General features: G+C 44.7%; 1 protein-coding gene across 2 annotated transcripts in view; it reads left to right on the forward strand.

Annotated features, from left to right (window-relative positions):
• CDC40 (cell division cycle 40) overlaps positions 1-22,053 on the forward strand; it is a 57,838-nt gene extending 35,785 nt beyond the window's left edge. For both annotated transcript variants that reach the window (XM_025184742.3, XM_006123197.5), the window contains exons 7-15: positions 152-291; positions 4,664-4,738; positions 5,696-5,741; positions 8,827-8,928; positions 12,060-12,175; positions 12,457-12,590; positions 18,051-18,127; positions 20,336-20,480; positions 21,553-22,053. In XM_025184742.3, coding sequence (XP_025040527.1) covers positions 152-291; positions 4,664-4,738; positions 5,696-5,741; positions 8,827-8,928; positions 12,060-12,175; positions 12,457-12,590; positions 18,051-18,127; positions 20,336-20,480; positions 21,553-21,730 — 1,013 coding nt within the window. In that variant the 3' untranslated portion in view covers positions 21,731-22,053. The remainder of the gene's footprint in view (positions 1-151; positions 292-4,663; positions 4,739-5,695; positions 5,742-8,826; positions 8,929-12,059; positions 12,176-12,456; positions 12,591-18,050; positions 18,128-20,335; positions 20,481-21,552) is intronic.
• Positions 22,054-23,590: the final 1,537 nt, after the last annotated feature.

Here is a 23,590-nt window from a genome sequence, read left to right on the forward strand (position 1 = left end):
TCCAAACAGCAATTTTTGGTCACTCACAGAACGGGACTGCTAATTTTTAAGCTTAATTGGGTGTTATGGTTGGGTCTTCTCAAATCTGTAACCTTAAAAAATACAGGTTCACTGCAATTCACAGTACTTTGGGGTTTTGTTTTGTTTTTAGTCAAAGAAATGTATGACTACCAAGGAAGATCCTATCTTCATGTTCCTCAAGATGTTGGAGTTAACCTCCGTTCTACAGTGCCTCCTGAGAAATGCTATCTCCCAAAGAAGCAACTCCATGTATGGTCAGGACATACAAAGGTAGGAAATATTGTTTGTTTTGCAGTTGAGGTTTTTCTTTTTTCATAGTGTAAATTTGACTTTCTGGCTAAGTAGCATTTGAGATTCTTGTTTATAAAACAATGGACCAAGACTAATTCAAGACACATTTTCCAGGTTTCTAAAACTATGCATAAACAAATTAGGTATTTGCATACACAAATGTATATTCATTCATTTACCAGTTCCCAGACACAATTTTGCAGGTTCTGCATATATGTAGTGTAATTCTGGTTCCTGCGAGGTCAGTAGCAAAACTCCCACTGGCTTCAGGGGACTAGGATTTCACCCAAAGACTAGTTCATGAACAAATTAGGTTTAGTTCTGGAGGTTTGTGAAAACGTTGCCCTTTATTGTAAAAAAAACTTTGTAACATAATAATTCCTTATCAAAAACAGTTTCATAGTATTAACATTACAATTACAATTTTTCCTACAGTGTAGTTGTGGTTTTCCGACAGTGTAGTTGATTACAGATTCTCACGCAGAAGTCTTCCTTCACTGACAGTACGTCTGCATTACCGCTTACATTGGTATAACTTATGTCATCCAGGGATGTGAATAAGCTTCCCCCTTGAGTGACAAAAAATAAGATGACCTAAGCACGGATGAGGAAAGTGTGGGGAGTTTCTGAAAGAGAGAAGGTATCATCCAGGGAGCTTCTTGGGAGCAAGGCAGAGAGCCTTTAGTGTGTGCATTAAGCTCAGCCTGCAGAAGCTATAACGTGTACAACCCCCTAGTTATTTACACTTTAGGTATGATTGAATAAAGTCAGTGGGACATTAAATATCAATAACAGAAGGATTTCTCTACTTTGCCAGTAACTTGTAGGGATAGAGTCTTGGATTAAAGCCAGCTCACTTAGGCTCAGTCCAGATAAAGCTGAGATGAAGTTGGGAGAAGGAGGGGAAATATTTTAAAAAAGATTTAACTGCTCCTTGAATTCTAGTTTATTTTTACTACCATTGTAGTGGCTTAAAATTCTTACTAGACTATTCTCCATGCACCCAAATGAGTGGCCAACAATTCTTTAACCTCTGGCCGGCCAGGATAATGCACCTGCCCATCTGTTCTAGATACAGCTTTTGTTCTAGTTAAAATGATTTTATAACTGAATGGTTGAATTGCTGTAGTGCCTAGTTTAGAGCTAGCCTGGTAGACCATTTTGGTGGGTTCAGAAGTTGCAAACTGGATCTGCTTGCGTTTTAAGTAGAACAGATTGTGACTATGGCTCCCTGTCTGTGATCTGACTAGGGATGTTAAATTTAGATTAATCAAGCAATCGAATAGTCGATGGAATTTGCATCAACTATTCGATTAGTTGATAAGGGTGCGTCCACCTTTCAAATGTAGCAAGAGCTCTTGCTACACTTTAAAGGCAGAAGCGCTGTGGAGAGTATGGGGCGAGCAGAGGACTCAAGCCCCTCCCCCCGGGGGGGCTGTTGTACATTTCAAAAGAGAGCGTGCAGGAGCATGGGGCCAGAAAGGGTTGCTGGACCACGGGACTCCTGTTCATTTCAAAAGCAAGGAACATGCTTGCCCCGTGTTCCCCACAGTGCTTCTGCTTTTGAAATGCTGAGCTCTTGCTATATAAGGCAGAAGCACCACTAGTTCCCTGCTGTGTCCCTGCCACCTCCGTCTCCAGCAGACCAGGGACACCGCGAGCAAAGCCGCAGCCGCGTCCCACGCTTCTGAGGCTTTGCCAGAGCAAAGTCTCAGAAGCGCGGGACCCCGCCACTGCTGCGGCTTTGCTCGCAGTGGCCCTGGTCTGCTGGGGACCGTCTCCAGCAGACCAGGGGCACCGGGAGCAAAGCCACAGCGGCGGCGGGTCCCGCGCCAGAGCAAAGCCTCAGAGGCGAGGCATCCCGCCGCTGCGGCTTTGCTCCCCGTGTCCCTGGTCTGCTGGGGGAGGGAGGGACACAGCTACTGTGCCCCCCCCCCCCAGCAGACCAGGCTTTTGTTGTGGACCCTGGGGCAGAGCAGCTGGGGCGCTGCCGGTTGGTCCCGCAGCGCCACTCTGGGCACTACTGGACCAACCCGGCAGCACCCCAGCTGCTCTGCCCCAGGCGTCCTGATTCAGCCACTGCTGGTCAGTTTCAGCAACGGCTGACTTGGGGACACCTGGGGCAGAGCAGCTGGGGTGCTGCTGGGTTGGTCCAGTAGCGCCGAGGAGCGGCGCTACTGGAGCAACCCAGCAGCACCCCAGCTGCTCTGCCCCAGGCGTCCCCAAGTCAGCCGTTGCTGAAACTGACCAGCGCTGACTACAGGAAGCCCGAGGCACAGTTGCTCTGTCCCGGGCTTCCTGGAATCAGCGGCTGATCAGTTTCAGCAGCAGTTGACTTGGGGTTCTTAAGTTGAATCTGTATGTAAGTCAGAACTGGCGGTCAGTTTCAGCAGCGGCTGAATCTGGACGCCAGTTCCGACTTACATACAGATTCAACTTAAGAACAAACCTACAGTCCCTATCTTGTACGTAACCCGGGGACTGCCTGTCGTGGCAGTGGGAGATATTTGGGGTTGTGCTTCAAAGAGAGATAAGCACATGAGCTGTGCCTTTCTGCTGAAAGAGGAGCAGTGAAATCTTGACATAACAATTTTAACCTTTACTGCCCCATTGAGATTATTTGGGTGGTTCTGCCTCCTTTTTGGAGCTGTTGTGTCCACCTTTTTGCACGATCCTGAACTTGAGAAATCTTGGTTGAAAATCCTAGCCCTATGGAAGTTATTGCCAGAACTCTCTTTGACATCAGTGGGACTAGGATTTTCATTCGTTATGGGACTTTCCATGCATCAGACTTTCCATTTAGTAGCAGTAGCAGGAGAGCTGATATAGACCAACTGCAAAAGTTCTTATCACCAAGTCTGCCAATCCTGTTTACCTCCAACTACCTTCACTAAAAATGGCTGCATTCTGTCTACATTAGCACTTCCACCATTACTCCTTGTAGTGCTGTACTACTAGAATCCTATTCAGTGATTTGTCTGTTTGGATTTTTTTTGAGGAAATCTTTTCACGCCACTGGGTGCCATGCACTTTTTTCCACTGTACCTCTTAAAATCCCCCGCAGATCTTTAATAACATTGAATAGCCCTAATAAACCCATCATTTCTTGAGTATCTCCATATATTGTATGTACTCGGAGTGCAGCTGTTACTTACACATCTAAAAAGTGAACACACTTGAAAACAGGCCCACTGAAAGGGAGGCAAACAGGGCAATTGCCCTGGGGCCCAGTGAGTCTAAGAGGCCTGGGGTGCCCAGCTGCCAGCTCTGCTGCTATGGCATTGGCCAGAGTCTTGGCTCCCTTTGAGTTACCACCGGGATGCCATTCTGTGCAGCTCAGAGAACTGGCGGGGGGGGGGGGGGACCACATGCTGCAGTCCAGGCAGTGCTGAGGGCTGGCAGCCCTGCCCCGTCTGGGGGCACGGAGCCGCTCACACTCATACATCCCTTGCCCTGGGGCCCGTAGTGCCTGTTAGCCTTGCTGCTTGAAAACTATCAGAATTGGTGTCTCCTTCACTTACTTCTCCCATTCTGAGTTCAAGATTTAGTTTGCTTGAGGTAGTGATGTTTCAGACTTCAAATGCAGTGCAGCATTTTTATGATCCCCCTTGCTCTGTTTAGGTGTCTGTAATGGAATAAGCTGTTTGTAGGAAACCAGCACTCTGATTTCAGAATGCTGAAGTAAATGATGTTAACATTTTCAGATAGACAATCTTTTGTGTGGGTGTTTTTTTTCCACATACATATCTGTTGGTTTTATAGCAACCTCTTTAAAAAGCAGCATGGCAGACCACTGGGATTGCTCACCTAAGTAAAGTTTCAAATAATCTTTAGTGTTTGCAAGGTCAGGGCCTGTGTGGTTGAATTTCTTGTCATGCAAGAGATCTGAATTCAAAATGACCCCAGGGAACTATTTAGAGAAGCACCTGTTACTCGTCCCAGGATTGTAATATGAAGAGGAGTGTAATCACGATTGTGCAGAACTGGGTGTATTATGAAGAGGTCAGACAGGCAGGGCGGAGAGCTCTGTGTTGTTCTTTTGTCAAAGCTAACGTTCCAAACCCACAATTTGTATTTCTTTGCCAACGGCTGCCATGGTAATGGGGTGGGTGGGTGTCAGTGTGGGTGGGGAAGGGGGCGTATACAACTGTTGCAGTAACTCTGGATTGCCCCCTGGTGATTCAGCAGTAGCAATTGTTCAACATGCACTGCTGTGTTAAAAGAAGCATTTCTGATAATGCTGTGTGCTAGGGTGTGATCTAAACGTTTCCTAAAAAAGGGGAATTGAACTAGGAAAAATATTCACGTGCTCAATTTGCTGTTTCTTAATTATTTATGTTCTTATTTACAGGGTGTCAGTGCAGTCAGGTTGTTTCCACTCTCTGGCCACATGTTGCTGTCCTGCTCTATGGACTGTAAAATTAAAGTGAGTTGTTTCTGATGTACCTTAGCTTCATACAAATGTTGCTTTCACAGCATTTAATTGCTGTGTCTAATTTCTGTTAGAACACCTCCTTTTCCAGGGTTTGAGTCTTGCGTTTTAAACTTGCATCAGGCTACAAATTGTCAAATAAATAGTCATCCTACATTATTGTTTTTCTCTCAGAAATGATTTGATTTCGTTTCTTAGTTCTGCATAGAAATAAATAGTTAAGTTGACAATCACAGCCATATATACCCCTTCAAATGTAAAAATAAGTAATGCAGAAACTATTTTAATGCAATGTAAAGATCACAGATAAAATAAAATCAGGAATTGCAAAAAGGAAGGTTTTAGCAACATCTTGGGTCTGTGTGTGTTAAATAGATACCTATCACCATCCTGCCCATGTTGCATGTGCTGCATTTTGCATTCATCTTCCTCATTTCTTATCTGCTTTTCCATTTAGATTGGAAGCCTTGGGGGGGCAAACACTTTGGTTTCCTGTGTGTATTGTAAGATACCTAAAACAATTTGGTGTTACCACAGTAAAGTACTTAATAGCATTTAAATGATGATACAGTTAGGTTGTGAAAATTATAAATCCATAGGCTTACCTTTGCTGCTATCATCATTTGGTAGAAGACATTTTTATGTAAAGCTAAATTTTATAGCAGGATGAAATGTTGAAAACAAAACATCTTTTTGCTGAAAATTTCCTGCTTTGAGTTTATGAAACTGGATCATGTAATTTTTTTTATTGCAGACTGAAATTTCATTTTGCATACTGTTGAGATGGTTGCAGAAATTCTGTGGCAAATGTTCACATTATTTCTGAATTTCAAGATAGATTAGCTGTGAGTTGTCACAATTCTCACATAGTTTCATGTACATCTGTAGTTAAACTTATTAAGAATGTGATGCAGAAATTAACATTTCTGTCTTTTTGGTTTGTTTTGCTAGCTATGGGAAGTATACGGTGAACGAAGATGCTTACGAACATTTATTGGTAACCTCTCTTTTTTACTGAACTCTTCAATATACTTTAAAACCACTTCCTCCCTGCCCCCATCCCCCAAAAAAGTAGATTTAATTACTTTGTGATTTGAGGGACAGGGTGTCAGTGCTACAAACAACATGTAGGCATCTGAGAAAAATGTCAACTGTTCAATGTGGTGTTGGCACAACAGCTGAAGGGCTCCATTTGTGCATTTAACTAGGTCTTATCTTCTGGGCTAGACTAGAACTGAATTTCAAATGCAAAAGGAACAGAGAAAAATTCACAGACTGTCCAAGCCTCCTTTTAAATATAAAAATGGAACAAGTCCAATTTTTTCCTTGTAACTGAGAACTTTTGGAGAGGGTAGAGCAAGATAAATGTGAGAGAGTTTTTGCTGCAACTTACAAGCATCAGCTTTTCTTTTGAAGTGGAAACACTTCTAGAGTGATGTACCATCATTTGAAGTGCCTTTTTATCGATGTTCCTAGCACCCAAGGCACCAAGGAAGTTGACTAAACCGATGCCTCAGAAAAAGATCTCTCTGAAGAGAGTCTTCTCTTTGAGCTGTAATATCAGAACTTTCCTGTCAGGAGTCAGATTCACCTACTGTATTTATTTTAAAATTGTATGCAAGCTAAATTATAGAGCCCCTTTAAGTCGGCTAGTGGCCATCCAGAATTAATCTGCAAGGTAGGATAGATGAGTCTACCTGAGCAACACATCCTTATACCTTCCTGACCTAAATATTTCCCATATTCCACAGGGGATTTAATTTAACCATGCCAAAATTATTTACCCACAAAGGGTACGTCTAAACTACATGGCTCCATCGACGGACCCATGTAGATTTGTTTGTTCGGCAAAGGGAAGTGAAGCCGCGATTTAAATAATTGCAGCTTCATTTAAATTTAAATGGCTGCCACTCTGAGCCAACAAACAGCTGATCAACTGTCTGTTGGCTCAGCGCGCTAGTCTGGACGCTCCCCTGTTGACATGAAAGTCCTTTATTGACCTCCTCGGTCAACCTCATCCTACGAGGCATAACGGGGAGGTCGATAAAGGGCTTTCAGGTTGGCGCGGGAGCGTCCAGACTAGTGCGCTGAGCCAACAAACAGTTGATTAGCTGTTTGTCGGCTCAGCGCGGCAACCATTTAAATTTAAATGAAGCCGCAGTTATTTAAATCGCGGCTTCATTTCCCTCTGCCGATCAGCCTAATCTACATGGCTCCATCAATGGAGCCATGTAGTTTAGACACACCCTAAATGTTTAACCCATTAGTCAGGCCACCATGTTGCAGCGTGGGTGAGGGGGCCACTAGAGCAGCCCTTTGCCTGTGGTGCGCCAGGCCAGGTGCCAGTTAATCAGTTACCCTGGTAAGCATGTCGGGAAGGCAACACTTACCAGGTAACTGGTTACCCCTTTACATCCCTAATCTTCATAGAATTCTTCTATAGTGTTTGGTCCTTGATTCTCCATTACTCTTTTGTCTTCGGTGTTTACGTTTGCGATATGTTTGACATGCAGTGCATTGTTGCTCTATATCCAGGGCAATGTTTGAAGCAATAGTGGACTTTGATGTGGTATTTACGTGTTATCTTTGTAATGCAGTAAATGTTATTTCAGTGCAGTGTAAAGATCAACTGCATCACATCTTAAGATGTGTAGAATATGGAGATAAAACAAATATTTTAATTTATATTGCTTTTTTGACGGGGGACTAACTTTTTAAATGAATGTCAACAAAATTAGTCAGCTAAATTTTCTATTACTGTCCTGTACTTTATCCCATCCTTATATGGTTTAGATCACTAGGCTAGGTAAGTGTTTGCACTTATTCTAAAAAGACAAAAACAAAGCCCTACAGTCAGTTCAGTTCCAAAGTATCTTCTATTTGTCTGTGTCTGCACTAGGCCAGTGGTTCTCTCTCACTGTGGATTGAGATCCCATTTTAATGTGATCCCCAGGGCTGATTTAGACTTGCTGGGGCCCAAGGCTGAAGCCTGAGGCCCATTGCTTAGGGGCGAAGCAGAAAACCCAGGACTAGGGAAGTAAGCAACTAAGGATAGTTGAGTAGTGACTCGACTAGTCACTTTCCCCCATGCTGCCTCTATCAGAGAGAGGCAGCAAGGGAGGGGAGCAGGAGCTGGTGCTAGGAGGAGCCAGCTTAAAAGCCGGTTCCTCCCAGCACTGTCTCCACGGGGGGCAGGAAAGACACAGACACAGGCACAGTAGGGAAACAGCACGAGCAGAGACTGAAGCCGTCCCTGCTCATGCTGGGTTCCAACAGCTACACTTCTGGGGCTCTTGCTACATTTCAAAGGCTGAAGCACCGCAGTCGGAACACGCTTCCCCCGTGTTCCCTGCTGCTCTTCTGCCTTTTAAATGTAGGAAGAGCCATAGGTGGCTCTTCCTACATTTAAAAGGCAGAGGCACAGCTGAGATAGTGAGTGCCCCATCTCTCCCTTATTGACTAATCGAGTAGTCGATTGAAATTCCATTGACTACTCAATTAGCTGATTAATCAAAATGTAACCTCTCTACTCAGGACTTCCACCCTTGGTGATGGGGCTTAGGTTACAAGCCCCCTAACCTGTGTGGGGCTGAAGCCTCTGGGGCGTACACTGCCTCTCCTCTCATCCCCCACAGGACAGCAGGGCTCAGGGGCTTTCCTCCCTCTGGGGCCATGTAAGAAATGTTGTTGTCACAAGGGGTTTGCAGTGTAATGAAGTTTAAGAACCCCTGCACTAGACTGCCTCCTGTAAGTTTTAGAATTTTCCAATATCATAGTCAGTCTGTTTGCAGATATAATTCTCAATGGCTTAATTTTTAACAGCCTTACAACCTCTGGGAGGTGCTATTTCCAGTTGAATTGGTCTGCTGGAAATAAATTTTACAAGATATTCTTAGATGAGTTCTAGTAAATGGTTTTCTGTGTTGCCCAGACAGTATAATTAAAAGCTGTAATTGACCATTTAGTATTGTAGTTTATCTATATTCTATGTGTGGTAATGTTCTCCAGAATATCCTAATTCCTAGCATCAGGAATAAAGAGTTAACTCTTCACTCTACCACACTTCTGTTTTTATCTTATAGGGCACAGTAAAGCAGTTCGAGACATCTGCTTTAACAATGCTGGAACTCAGTTTCTTAGTGCAGCATATGACCGGTATCTTAAACTCTGGGACACTGAAACGGGTAGGCTTAAATATATACATGTTCAAGTCTGTTAATCATTGTAACTAGTAGTAAATAGCTACTGTTGTAATAACCAAGCTATCTCCTATTATTATATGATTTTATAGAGTAACACTGCTGTTTCAAATACAGGAAGACCTTTTTTTTTTTTGTCTCCTGAATGTTTTTGTTGTTACTGTAAAGTTTTAATTAAGGTTGACTTAGTGTTTATGTTAAAAATCCATGATAACAAGGGTTCATGTAACCCCCACAGCTTCTGGGTGTGATGTACTGTCCTATCTAGTGGCACTGAGACCACTTACAGAGAGAATGAGTCTGCTCTACAGTTTCAGCTAATAGCCTGCTGGCTTTTAGCACAAGCAGTAGAACAGGGGTAGACAATAATTTTGATGAGGGCCACTCCAAAAATTTGGGAAGTGGTCAAAGGCTGCTGTCTTCCATGATGTTAATGGAGGAGGTGTGGGGTCTTCTGTGGGCAGAACTGAACCCGGGACAGCCCATAACACGAATATGCAGATGAAACACGGGATATTTAAATCTCAGCTTCATTTGCAATTTGAAAGAGGGTGCAAGTGTAGACATACCGTAAGAGGGAAAGTAGTAGATTTTTAATGTTCCTTGGGGCTGTCATTCCACAGTCCTGGGCTGACCCTACAGAGAAAGTTCTATCGTCCTCACAAATAAGTTTTTGCTCTTATTATAGAGTGTACTATTGTGCCAGAGGAGTAGAGCTATCAACCACAGTCTTCATCCTGAAGCTTTAGTTGTCTTTTTTACATAACTTGCATCCATTGAGAGCTCTGAAAACTTGAATTGGATTCAGTAGTCTGTGGGAAGCCAGTGTAGACAGGCTTGGGGTATTCACAGTAGCCTGTGTTGCTGAGAAGATGTGCTTCCTTCAGCATTCTCTGCTGGTTGGAATTTCCTAAGCCCTGACAGCTTCATGCCCAGAGTAGCCTACCGTATTTTCCGGCGTATAGGGCGACTGGGTGTATAAGACGACCCCCTATCTTTTTAATTAAAAGATAGGGTTTCATCTTATACCCCAGCGCCCCTCCGCCTCCTTTGCTCCCGGTGTCCCTGGTCTGCTGGAGATGGTCCCCAGCAGACCAGAGGCACCGGGAGCAAAGCCGCCAGGAGCGCCTGGGCTGCCCCCCCCCCCCCCCGCCGGAGCCCCTCCGAGGCTTTGAAAGCCTCGGGGGAAGCCGGCGGGGGGGCATCCCAGGCGCGCATGGGCTGCCCCCCCGCCGGAGCCCCTCCGCGGCTTTGAAAGCCTCGGGGGAAGCCGGCGGCGGGGCATCCCAGGCGCGCATGGGCTGCCCCCCCGCCGGAGCCCCTCCGCGGCTTTGAAAGCCTCGGGGGAAGCCGGCGGCGGGGCATCCCAGGCGCGCATGGGCTGCCCCCCCGCCGGAGCCCCTCCGCGGCTTTGAAAGCCTCGGGGGAAGCCGGCGGCGGGGCATCCCAGGCGCGCATGGGCTGCCCCCCCGCCGGAGCCCCTCCGCGGCTTTGAAAGCCTCGGGGGAAGCCGGCGGCGGGGCATCCCAGGCGCGCATGGGCTGCCCCCCCGCCGGAGCCCCTCCGCGGCTTTGAAAGCCTCGGGGGAAGCCGGCGGCGGGGCATCCCAGGCGCGCATGGGCTGCCCCCCCGCCGGAGCCCCTCCGCGGCTTTGAAAGCCTCGGGGGAAGCCGGCGGCGGGGCATCCCAGGCGCGCATGGGCTGCCCCCCCGCCGGAGCCCCTCCGCGGCGGCGCGGAGGGGCTCCGGCGGGGGGGCAGCCCATGCGCGCCTGGGATGCCCCGCCGCCGGCTTCCCCCGAGGCTTTCAAAGCCGCGGAGGGGCTCCGGCGGGGGGGCAGCCCATGCGCGCCTGGGATGCCCCGCCGCCGGCTTCCCCCGAGGCTTTCAAAGCCGCGGAGGGGCTCCGGCGGGGGGGCAGCCCATGCGCGCCTGGGATGCCCCGCCGCCGGCTTCCCCCGAGGCTTTCAAAGCCGCGGAGGGGCTCCGGCGGGGGGGCAGCCCATGCGCGCCTGGGATGCCCTGCCGCCGGCTTCCCCCGAGGCTTTCAAAGCCGCGGAGGGGCTCCGGCGGGGGGGCAGCCCATGCGCGCCTGGGATGCCCCGCCGCCGGCTTCCCCCGAGGCTTTCAAAGCCGCGGAGGGGCTCCGGCGGGGGGGCAGCCCATGCGCGCCTGGGATGCCCCGCCGCCGGCTTCCCCCGAGGCTTTCAAAGCCGCGGAGGGGCTCCGGCGGGGGGGCAGCCCATGCGCGCCTGGGATGCCCCGCCGCCGGCTTCCCCCGAGGCTTTCAAAGCCGCGGAGGGGCTCCGGCGGGGGGGCAGCCCATGCGCGCCTGGGATGCCCTGCCGCCGGCTTCCCCCGAGGCTTTCAAAGCCGCGGAGGGGCTCCGGCGGGGGGGCAGCCCATGCGCGCCTGGGATGCCCCGCCGCCGGCTTCCCCCGAGGCTTTCAAAGCCGCGGAGGGGCTCCGGCGGGGGGGCAGCCCATGCGCGCCTGGGATGCCCCGCCGCCGGCTTCCCCCGAGGCTTTCAAAGCCGCGGAGGGGCTCCGGCGGGGGGGCAGCCCATGCGCGCCTGGGATGCCCCCCCGCCGGCTTCCCCCGAGGCTTTCAAAGCCGCGGAGGGGCTCCGGCGGCGGTGCATCCGGCGTACAAGACGACCCCCGATTTTGGGGGGATGTTTTTTAACATCAGAGGTCGTCTTGTACGCCGGAATATACGGTATTTCTGTAGTCCATTCAAGAAGTGATGAAGGTAAGAGGCCAAATCATCCCTTGCTTGGATGGAATGGAGTCTCCTAACCAACAAGAGATGAAAACACATTACTCAAAATGCAGCTGTTTGAGTAGTTACCATCAGTGAGGAATCCAAGAGTGCTCCTTAATTATGAACTCAATTGACCAATTGTGTATATGTACCTTCAACCAAAGGAAAATATACTCTGATTCTTTCAGAGAATTGAAAGCCTATGTTTTTGTTTTCTCCTGATCTAAACTAAATAAAACATCTCTAGATACAAGGATGGTTTTACTTGATGGTAGCTTATTATGGTGAGCATTTATAAAACTATGCATGTGAAACTTTTGAACTGATCTAATTTGAATGGCCTGACTGTTTACAGGGCAATGTGTTTCAAGGTTCACAAACAGGAAGGTTCCCTATTGTGTCAAATTCAATCCTGATGAAGATAAACAAAATCTTTTTGTGGCAGGAATGTCGGATAAAAAAATTGTACAGGTAAGACTCAACTCACTGAAATGTTTCCTAATCTCATAGTTTTATAAAACAAAGATTTTTTCACTTTAAGTTTAAATGTACTTGTCGTGTCTATTACAAAACCATACAAATCTTCTTTCCTTTCTTAACGGTATTTTTGAATGAACACTCTCTTAAAGGTTTTTGCTGGAGCACTTGCTCTTCAACCTGAAAGTCTTACTAAATATCAGAAATGTTATAGCTTCAAGTTCAGGAATGAATTAAAACTTAAGTGGCTCTTACTCTGGCTGTTTAATTTGCAGTGGGACGTTCGAAGTGGGGAGATTGTGCAGGAGTACGATAGGCATTTGGGAGCTGTCAACACTATTGTGTTTGTGGATGAGAATAGACGGTTTGTGAGTACATCTGATGACAAGAGCTTAAGAGTCTGGGAATGGTAAGTTTAAAACCCCCCACAACAGTGGTCCCCAACGTGCCCGCGGGTGCCATGGCGCCCGCCGGGGCATTTGTGCATGCCCGCCGACAACCTGGGCCGGCCTGCCCCCGGCGCACGGCGCATGGGAGGTGCTGCCCCAGGCACGCGACGCGCACTGGCGCTGGGTGTGCGGCGCTTGGGAGGCCCCAGCCCTGGGGCACATGCGGCGCTCGAGCGGTGCTCGGTGCTCGAGCGGCGCCGGTGCCGGCCCCAGGCACGCGGCTCGGGCGGCGGCGCTGGGCCCACAGCACAAGGCGCTTGGGCGGCCTCGTCCCTGGGCGCAAGGTGCTCGGGCGGCCCCAGCCCTGGGGCACATGCCAGTGCCAGCGCCGGGTGCAAGGGCATCCCCGTCCCCTGGCATGCCTTCGGACGTATGGCCCCGCCCTCCGGCTCGTGACTGGCCCCACCCCCCAGGCGCCCGGCACGTGAGTGGCCTCACCCCCGGGCGCCCGGGAGCCTCTAAGGGTTGGGGACCACTGCCCCACAAACTTTGATTTCACGTTAGCACAGAGCAAACTGGGAAATAGTTAACAATTTTTAAGTCAAATCAATGAAGTAACTTGGCAGTTTGGGTACAGTAACTTCTAGCTAGCCAAACAAAAAGTTAAAATCAGTGATGTTCCTACAGCCAGTTTCTATTCTATTTTACGGTGCTGTTGACCAATCATACACATGCTACACCAAATTCATTTGCTGAAGGCTGCTTTTTAAAACCTGTAATATTTCATTAACTCCATCAACAAGCAAAGCAGCGAATGTCACAGTTTACAAAGGACTTCATTGCTATGAATGTTCTTGAGCATCCGGTCACATTTATTAATTATACTAACCCCAACTTAAATAAGATATTTGATTTTTATCCAAACCAAACAATCTAACTTGGCACCTGCAGTAATATAAAAATTGTTGCTAGAATTTTTACTAGGCTAGTTAGTCTTACTGGATGCTTTTTAAATTATGTGCTTCCTACTCTAGAATAACATAGGTGAACACCAACGAAATTATTTTAACTTTACTATCAAGTAAAAGTGGTGCCATGAGCAGTGTTACGTGGAAACAGTGAACACAGACGTATCATCTTGTGGCAGACAACATTCCGTTACTGGTTTCTCACACCTCCTGTGGTAATAAAAGAAGAATCAACATTAAATTACCTCCCTAAACCAGGACTCTCTGATACAGCAGTATCCGTGGTTCTGTTGTTCTTGGACCAGAGAGCCTGGGGCGACCGGGAACCACGCGGCACAGGGGTTGGTTTCCAGCAAGCCCGGCCAGGGCCTACAGCACAGCCAGTTGGAGGCAGGGGGCCAGAAGCAGAGCCGGTGTGGGGAGGGATAGCAGGATGGGGGCTAGTGGCAGCGGCAAATTCCCTCATTCAGGACTGGTCAGGTCCCAGTGGTGCAGGAGATCCAATCTGTATAAAGAATTGCCTGTGCCATGCTGCTTCAGAGTACCCTAAAGATAACTAATAAATCAGCAATCTCAAACTCCCAGCCCACACGACCGTCCCAGCCAGAGCAATTGTGCAATCTGGGACTCTGGGGGGGGAGGGCAGAGAGCTTTCCATTACTGGCTCCCAAACCCAACGCTTTCCTGTCATTGTCCTGCCCTCTCTCACCCCTCCCATGGCACTTCATTCCTCAGGTACACAGTTCTGGAGATTTCCTGGTGCCACACAGCAGCAATGATCACACCTCCCTACATCTCATGCTCCCATGGGAGAAGTGGAGTGCGCTGGGCTGGCGCACTTGCTCCCCTGCACTCTGCTTCCCTGCTGCTCCTGTTGCCACAGGGAGTGTGGGGAGGCACAACCACTTCTGTCGTGCTGCACCAGGTCACCCGCCACCTCTCCTCCCCCCACGCACGCACACACATCAGTGATCCTCAGCCACATGATTAGTGGATGGAGTCCTATAGGAAGAGAGTATAGGGAAGAGGTGAGGTTTGGGAGCAGTTAGCATACAACCTTGCCCTCCCTGTCCCCCAGCCCTCCAGGAGTCCCAGGTCAGATTGCATTTCGTTCTAGCTGTTCAGTCCTCTGTTTTTTGGTGTTGCATTGAGAATCACAGTAAAAAACATTTAAAACAATTATAATGGCAGTATTGTGTATGAAATTCCACCCAAGAAAAGACCCATTTAGAAATGTTATATGAACTGCTCTTCAGTTCTAATGTGAATTGGGGGAGAGGTGTTCTGTTCAGTTACTGAAGCTTACAAAAAGCATTTGATGACTAAAGAAAATGATTAATTCTGGCTTTTTCATAGAATCCAGCAAGCTATCTTTAGGATCTACAGTAGTTCTACGTTACCCTTCATGTACAGAGGAATCTAGGTCACAGTAGTGCTCAACTGATGTCCATATTGTGCCATGCAGTTACTGCCTGCTTTACAAAAAAATGAAGGATATATTGAGCTTCATGTTAAGCTTGTGCTAGCTTTACTGCCACTTGCTGTTCCATGGAAGTCTCTGTTCAGTATTTGGGATTTGGCTCCCTAGCTAGCAGTTTAGGAACTATATGGAGGCAGTGCAGTTGGTCACAGGCGTGAAAAGAAGTGACCAGATCATTCTCTGGCTGACCCAGTGAGTGTTTTCCCTGGTTCGGAAGGAGCTGTGTCTGAAAGGACTGTCGGTTTGACAGAGTGCTGGTGCATTAAGGTCAAGCAGTTTCAGTGAACCCCAGTGAAGGAATAGGAAAAGCTTTTGGTTGTGATGGCTACTAACAGTTTCTTCTGTTTGGTTTGTGAATCTAAGTCTCTTGCACAGAATTTCTGCCTCCTTGGATCAGTTGTTCTTGTTTCTTGTGGTAATCCTGATAATGGATAAAATAAAAGAGCTACCAGGTGGAATGCCATCTTCTGTTTCCTTCTCCCTCCCACAGAGAATCTAGCTGCAGAACATCACAGCCCGATTGTCCCAAATGTAGAGCTCCTCAGATTATATTAGAAGTCATGGGAAAATATTGTTTCATTCAGACATTATGAACTGTAGAACAGATCATATTCCATAATTCAAATTTTGCTTAAACTGATTTATAAAGCTAATATAGAGCACTCTTCCCACTCTGCTCATTCATTGCTGTGGACTGTTATATACAGCATTTCATAGAAATATGCTTATCTGTCTGTCTGCAGACAAATTTCACAGATTTTGGACTTCAAATTAATTACATTGCATTAGAACTAAATGAACATGTTCTGCACCACAGCTTTTGGAACTTGAAGAATTTCATGTGACAAGTTGTCACCAATCCTGCTGTGAATAAATCCCTCTTTTCTGTTAGTATTACAACAGTCATTGTATAAGACTCAGTTAATTGGTTATTTCACTTCTTGATATGTTTAAATGTATAGAAATATCTCTTCCTTTATATTAATAATAATAAGCCAGAAGATTTTGATTTTTAACTACCAGAAAAAGCTTTAAAAGTAAATATGACCTACATATGCACTTAAAAACTTTGTAATTAAATATATATTTTAATTGCTTTTGTAGTGTTCTGAACTGTCTAGAGGAATGTTTAGGATACTTTTTAATCAAACCTCTCTTGGCCAATGCTTGGAGTGATCTGACGTGACGTGACATGGTTATTGAGGCCAGGTCTACACTGAAAGAGTAGGTCAAATTAAGATACACATCTCCAGCTACGTAAATTTACGTAGCTGGAGTTGAAGTATTTAATTCAAGTTTCCCTGCCGTCCCTGCAAAGGGAGGCAGCTGACTCCTTGCAGGGGCAGGAATAGCAGCTGCTGATGGGGTTGCCCTCGAGTTCTGTGTAGCAGGTCGATCTTCCCCAGAGTGAAGACATGGCCTGAATCTCCATTTCACAGATGTTAGTGCTGTGTACAGATTCTGCTTTCATGTTTACTGGATTGCAGTGTCCTTCCTTTGTGGAACTGCAGCAGTAAGAATATAGAATAATAACTGCTTTTCATATAACAAACTATATTTGCTCAGTGGAATCTTAATTGTGATGTTTCTATTTGTATTGAAGCCCTTTGATTTGTGAAAATGCAGAGGTTTATTCTCACTCCTGTTTATTTTCATGGTGCAACTTGGGGAACGGGAAAATGGCTGTGGGCTGATGATACTCAGCTCAAAATTTTCCTACCTCCAAGGTATTAGTGAACAAGTACCCCATAGTGGTATCTAATGCTGGTTTCATCCTCTTCTAGGATTGGTGCAGCTAATGGAATGAAATCATAGGCTTCTGCTGATGTCCTTGCAGCAATCTGTCTTTCTGTAGTTTCCCAAGCTCTCATAAGGACGCTGAAGTCTTTTTAGGAGCTTTTATATTTCAGGGAGTACCAAACACTTTCCTTTTGCTTTTTCAAAATACCCTAACTTTTATTTCCTGTGGGTACCAAAAAAAGTCTATATTTTTTAGAAAAGGAGGAGTTAATTGCTGTTTAGTCAGGAGGAAAGAAAGCACAGTTTAGCACTCTAATTTTTGCTGTGAGGGTTAAAAACTCTCACCACTTATAATTGTCAGTTCATAAAACAGTGATTTGAGGGAAATATACCAGGTCTCAAAATTTAGAATTTCCAGTTAGAAACAGCCATTGAGGTTCAATTGGTTTTTAGGTCAGCCAACTGTGGCAGCATTTTTGGTGACCTTTTAAGAAGCTGATTTTGTATTACTTCCTATTTCACAATTTGGTTCAAAACACATATGAAATGTAAATGACTTTTATTCTGCCTAATAGTTTAGGGAACATGTCCTGCAGCGGTCTTGACTACATCTGGTACATTTTAACAAAAAGCAGAGCTGTCAGGAATAAATTCCAGCAGATGAGCCTGCATTAATTTGTGAAGAGAGAAGACAGAAAAACTCACTTTGCATTTCAATTCCTTCTAACTAGAATTAAATGCAGGAATTGTATTTTCCATAATGTGGTTTCATTTTTTAACTTTCGCAAGTTACATAAAAATTCTTTCTAGCTGGCGTGAAGACCCCTTTATGTGTAGGGAGCATATTCAGACATGAGATTTATTACATGCTGTCTGTCTATACTAGGGGTGGAGGTCTGGCATTGTCTTTCATAACTTCTGCCCTTACCTGACAGCCTCCCAAAAGTATAACTGAAAACTGGTTTTGTTGTTAGTGTAGACTTGGCTATTGTGTATGTGTGGGGGAGGAAGTACAGTACACTTTCTGCATTACCAATCTCCATTGCAAACATACATCTATTCACAACAGGCGTATTAAACAAGACTCTCTTTCTTTTGCAGATAAAGCCACAGTGTTCATTGAGAGATATTTTTAATATATTTGAACCCCTTTTAGACATTGTTCAACTGGAATTCCCTCTGTTGCCCATCCCCCAAAAACATCTTCATTCCATTTCACAGTGTTTGAGTAAATAAGCTGACTTTAGATAGCATTTCCAGTTCTTCATTCATTCATCTTTCTTCCTTTGCAGGGACATTCCTGTAGATTTCAAATACATTGCAGAGCCAAGTATGCACTCCATGCCTGCAGTCACCTTGTCTCCAAACGGTAAGTTAATGTTTTACCTAGCCTTGTCTATAAAGGTTAGTGTCACCAGTTATATCAGTATCAATCCCACCATATGGCGATCTCTTGTATTATTTTGGGAGTTAGCTTAAGTTCCTTTCCAAATGACATAAGCTAAACCAGAAAAAGATACTCCTATAACAGAGTTAGAGTAAACAAACTGGGTGGAGTTATAGCAGTTACTGTATCAGTTTAAATTAAGACCTGGAGTTATACAAAAAAAAATCCTATGTGAACAAAGTCTTAATTTACTTTCTCTGTAGTGAAAGGCCCAAGTTAGTTTCTTTTTTTTAATTAAGTCTTTATTAACTCTGTGTGCAGCTGCAGTCAAAAAAGCAAATACAATGTTAGGAATCATTTTAAAAGGGATAGAGAATAAGACAGAGAATTGCCTCTATTTAAAACCACGATATGCCCACATCTTGAATACTGCATATAGATGTAGTCGCCTCATCTCAAAAAAAATATATTGGCATTGGAAAAGGTTCAGAAAAGGGCAACAAAATTTATTAGGGATTTGGAACGGGTCTCATATGAAGAAAGATTGAAAAGACTTGGACTTTTCAGATTAGAAAAGAGGAGACTAAAGGGGGATATGATAGAGGTCTATAAAATCATGACTGGTGTAGACAAAGCGAATAAGGAAAAGTTGTTTACTTATTCCCACAATATAAGAACTAGGAATCACCAAATGAAATTAATAGGCAGCAGGTTTAAAACAAACAAAAGAAAGTTTTTCTTCACTCAGTGCACAGTCAACCTCTGGAACTCCTTGCCAGAGGATGTGGTGAAGACTAGGACTTTAACAGGATTCAAAAGAGAGCTAGATTGATTCATGGAGGTTAGGTCCATCAGTCACTGTTAGCAAGGATGAGTAGGAATGGTGTCCCTAGCCTCTGTTTCTCTGGAGGTGGGTGACAGGAGAGGGAGCACATGAGGATTACCTGTTGTGTTCCCTCTCTCTGGGGCATCTGGTATTGGCCTCTTTCGACAGGCAGTTTAAAACTTCTCTTTCTGCAAGTGGTAGAAGGAGCAAACAAAGCTAAAAAGTGTAATAAAAAAGCATAAACGGGAGCAAAAGGGAAGACTATGTCCCTAAGATATGTCTGCTCTTTTCCTGGGAGCCTTCAAAGTCAATTATATGATCCCTGGTCAGTAGAGGGGGGATATGTACAGCAGACAAGGGTCACTGATTTCTTTAGCATGTCTCTTTGCCCACCTGGAAGCACCTGGATTGGATTTCCAGACAGAACTTTGTGCACTGTCTTCTCCTCCCTACCCACCACCAAAACAGGAAGAAAGGTAGACACATGATTGGTTGAGATAGCATCCCTCCTGTTTTCCTTCCACACATTTCTCCTGTTTAACTGTGAACTTTTTTTAAAACACAAATAAACAGCTGGTTTGAAAATTAGATATTTAGAATTGTTTAAAATCTTTCAACACATTTTAGACCTGCTTTACAGTCAAGTAAGATTGATCTCTTAAAAACATACCAGAAAACCACTGGTAACTTTTTGTTGTCCCACAATTTAAAATCAGTAGTTAACGAGATGATCTGCATATTGTGAATTTTTTCCTAGTTTCAGTTATTTGATTGAACAATTAGAATATCTGCTCTCCTATCCTGTTCTTTATCTAAGCTTCTTCTGTATTTTAAAATGTGAAAGTCACCAGAGATAAACCGTGGATGGTATAGTAATGTGATATAGCAGAGTTAGTATAGGCAATTGAGCATACGTGTAGTGGCACACTTTCAAACTCTTTCTCATATTAGAGTCTGCTTTTATTAGTTGTAATAGGCAGAAGTAATCTCAATGAAATTTTTCCATGGATCTGACTGATAACTGTACTTAATGTCACAAATGGGTGAGGAAGAATTGCTTACAGAATTAGGTTTCTGGTTTGTATGATGAAATTTGTGTCTTCAGCACTAGAAATCTTTCTACACAATTGATGCATGCCGAGTCTGTACCTTTTTTCTGTGGGTGAACACGGCTAATAGCCATTCTAGGGTCCAGCTCTCATCTCTGATGTACACAAAAGAAGCCATGTATATTATTAAGCCAAATGCTTTATTAACACAGAATATTGTTGAAACTAAAACTGATAGTGAAAGTTCTAGAAATCTTTGTCAGATTAGTCTGATTCAAAATAAAACTGACATCTGCCTGAACTTTGCACATACAGGAAAGTGGCTGGCTTGTCAATCAATGGATAATCAGATTTTGATTTTTGGAGCTCAGAACAGATTCAGATTAAACAAAAAGAAAATCTTCAAGGGTCACATGGTAGCAGGTTATGCTTGTCAAGTTGATTTTTCACCTGACATGAGGTAAGTTCCAGTGAAAATTAACTTCTGTATTAAAGTTGTCATGAGACCCCCCCCACTGAATTTGTTTTGAAACCCTTTGTAATGTACTGATATGCTGTTGTCCTATTAACGCAACATTTCAGAATACTATAGCCAAAAAGCAGGAGTAAAGAGGGAAATTTGCCCGTTTTCATTTGTTAACTTCGATAGATTCAGTACTAACATTTAGCCCGGTAGCATAAGAAATGAACATTTAGTTGAAGTATTCACAATGAACCCTTTGGCCCTATCTTAACCATTCTACCAGTCAGCCATTTTGTGCTGCTATGATCTTCAATCAACCAGAAGCCTTCCCTAGGTAGGGGGAATCTAAACTGTAATAGGCAGCTAAACTGCCTCCCACACCAGCCCAAACCCTGACACCAACCTACCTCAAAGAGAAAGGGAGAGGAGGAATCATACTGAGGGCAGACTGGGCTATAAGGGAGCCATTTATGAGACCTGAGCTTCACTACACCTGATCCTCTGTTATTGCAAGGGACTTTATAGCACCAGCAACATTGAGCAGGATGCTTCCTGTTCTAACTTGCACTGGAGCTAGGCAGCCATGAATCAGGGAGAGGTAACTGGTTTCTTTCAAACAGGCCTGCAGTAGAGTCACAAAAGTCCCCTAAAATTGAAGAAAAATCTCTGCAAATTTGGGGATTTTTTTTTCTATTTCCTCTTATCCTCTTAGTAGGCTCTATTACTCAAAAATCTTAATGTACAATTTCACAAAAATCACATTGCCTAGCACATTTACCTCACAGATGATGTGTGATGAATCACTGAGTAGCAAGAGCTCACGCTCATTAGAACCCATCCGCCATGCTAATTATTTGGAATGCTTATTGTCTGTTGAAACAGACTCTTGAATGGAAAGCTTATTGGATTTATTTTTTTTCCATTTCCCAGTACTAAATTATCCTTAATCTGTTTATTGCATTAATTTAAACATTATTTTAATGTTTACTTCATAATAATCTTCCAAACTGGAAAATAATAAAAATAGTTTTGAGAGTTTTTAATAAAGATTTTAATTGTTTTAATACAGCTATGTGATATCGGGTGATGCAGATGGAAAACTTAACATCTGGGACTGGAAGACAACAAAACTCTACAGTAGGTTAAAAGCACATGACAAAGTTTGTATAAGTGCTGTCTGGCATCCACACGAAACATCCAAAGTCATCACATGTGGCTGGGATGGTCTTATTAAATTGTGGGACTGAAGGATGTACTGCTATGAACTATATTTTGATAAGACATTTTTGTGAACCTCTGAGATTTCTCACCATGAACTCTGCTGAGGGTGGTTGAACTTCCAGCTGTTTTTGGGTTCTTCACTATTAAAATACACTCTGCACTCTTGGAAATAAGAAATCTCCCAGGCAGAAGACTCAGCTGAAAGGCTACTGTTCTAAGTATGACTTCAAGATCTGTGAGAAGCTGAGAACAGTTATGTGAACTGGTCGGAAACAAATATTAATTTGATAAGTTATTTTCTGTTTGATACACTTTTTTTCAAAATAAAACAATTTTTTCTAGTTTGCTATTTTGGATGCCACATGGTATATGATGTAGAAGTAAACCAGCAGTTCTGTTGTGTTCTGTAAATGCACAGCTCAGAAGAAAAATCTCTAATCTCGACTGCAGTATATCTTGAATATGCCCCCATTAATAGAGAGAACTCCTGCCTACAAAAGGATGTTTACACTTGCATTTGCCACATCAAAATTTCTGTCATTCAGCAGTGGTTTTTAAGGAACAGTGAATGACAAAAGTTTTGTTGATCAATTGCAAGTGTAGACATAGCCTGAATATACCCTGCAGCCTGTGTTCAATAAACATTGTCTGCTTTCTCATATTTGTATCTTGACTTAAACATGTACAGTACATGATACTGATAATGAAGGTTTCTCTATATCAGTGGTTTTCAAAGTATGGGTCACAATCAATTACTGGGTTGTGGAACATCAGGCACTGGCTCACCTTGCCGTAGCGACCAGGTCACCAGCAGGGGTGTTAAGGCAGGCTTCCTATCTGGTCTGATACCACAGACTATGATGCACCCTGGAAATGGTCAGCAACAGGTCCAGCCCCTAACCAGGGGGCCCAAAGGATTTTTCACAAGGCCCCACCCCCAGCTCTGCACCTGTTCCCAGGCAGTAGTAAGGGGGGGGGGGGCCTTTGAGCAAGAGCAGTGAGCAGAGCTGCTTGCACACCTACACCTAGGAGCTGAGCCTGCTGCTGGCTGCTTCCAGGTCCCAGCGTGGTCCGTGGTGCCAGGACAGGCAAGAAGCTGCTAGAGGTAAGCCCATGCTCCAATCCCCTGTCCCAGCCCTGAATCCCTCCCTCCAAACCAAGAGCTCCTCCTACATTCCAAGGCCCTCATCCAAAACTCCAACCCAGAGCCCAGACTCTAGTCAAAAGACATAACTATGTTGGGTCATGGGCATCAACAATTTTCTTCAGTTGGGTCATGAGGGAAAAAAGTTTAAAAACTACTGCTTTATGTAACCATCTTCATCTGAAAGTTTTCTTTTACACTAAAAAAATTCCACCCAAAAAACAACATACGTTCCATATACGTTGATTATCATGCTTTACTCAGGCATATTTCTAAGAAAACTACATTCCCTGTCCCTTAATCATACTTCTTGTACGATTACAACAAGGTGCACTTTAGTACTCCCTGTTCTTCTATTACATGCTCCACGGTGTTTCCGTGCTAAGATGCTATGTACATACATGTCAGGTTTTTTTAAGAACTTATTTTTAATAAATCTGTTGTATAAATGTCTGGTTTTAGTTTAATCCATGCTTTAGCATATCTAAGTCAAATATTCATTATTCTTTGAGTTTGGGGGCTGGCATTTCCTAATGCCTAGTGGTGCCAAAGTACAAATGAATTATTTTTCTTGCTTGGATGATGATATTTTGGTATGCAAATGGGGACAGAAAAGAAATTCTAATACAACACTTAGCACCATATTATCTGACTATAAATGAATTCTGAAAATAATGAGAAAGGACAACCAACTTTTGGAATGCTCGAACTTCCAATCCACATTGAATAATGATTGAATTAA

This window comes from Pelodiscus sinensis, chromosome 3, assembly GCF_052426305.1.
Source record: "Pelodiscus sinensis isolate ZL-2025 chromosome 3, ASM5242630v1, whole genome shotgun sequence".
In the NCBI taxonomy this organism is placed as follows: domain Eukaryota; kingdom Metazoa; phylum Chordata; order Testudines; family Trionychidae; genus Pelodiscus; species Pelodiscus sinensis.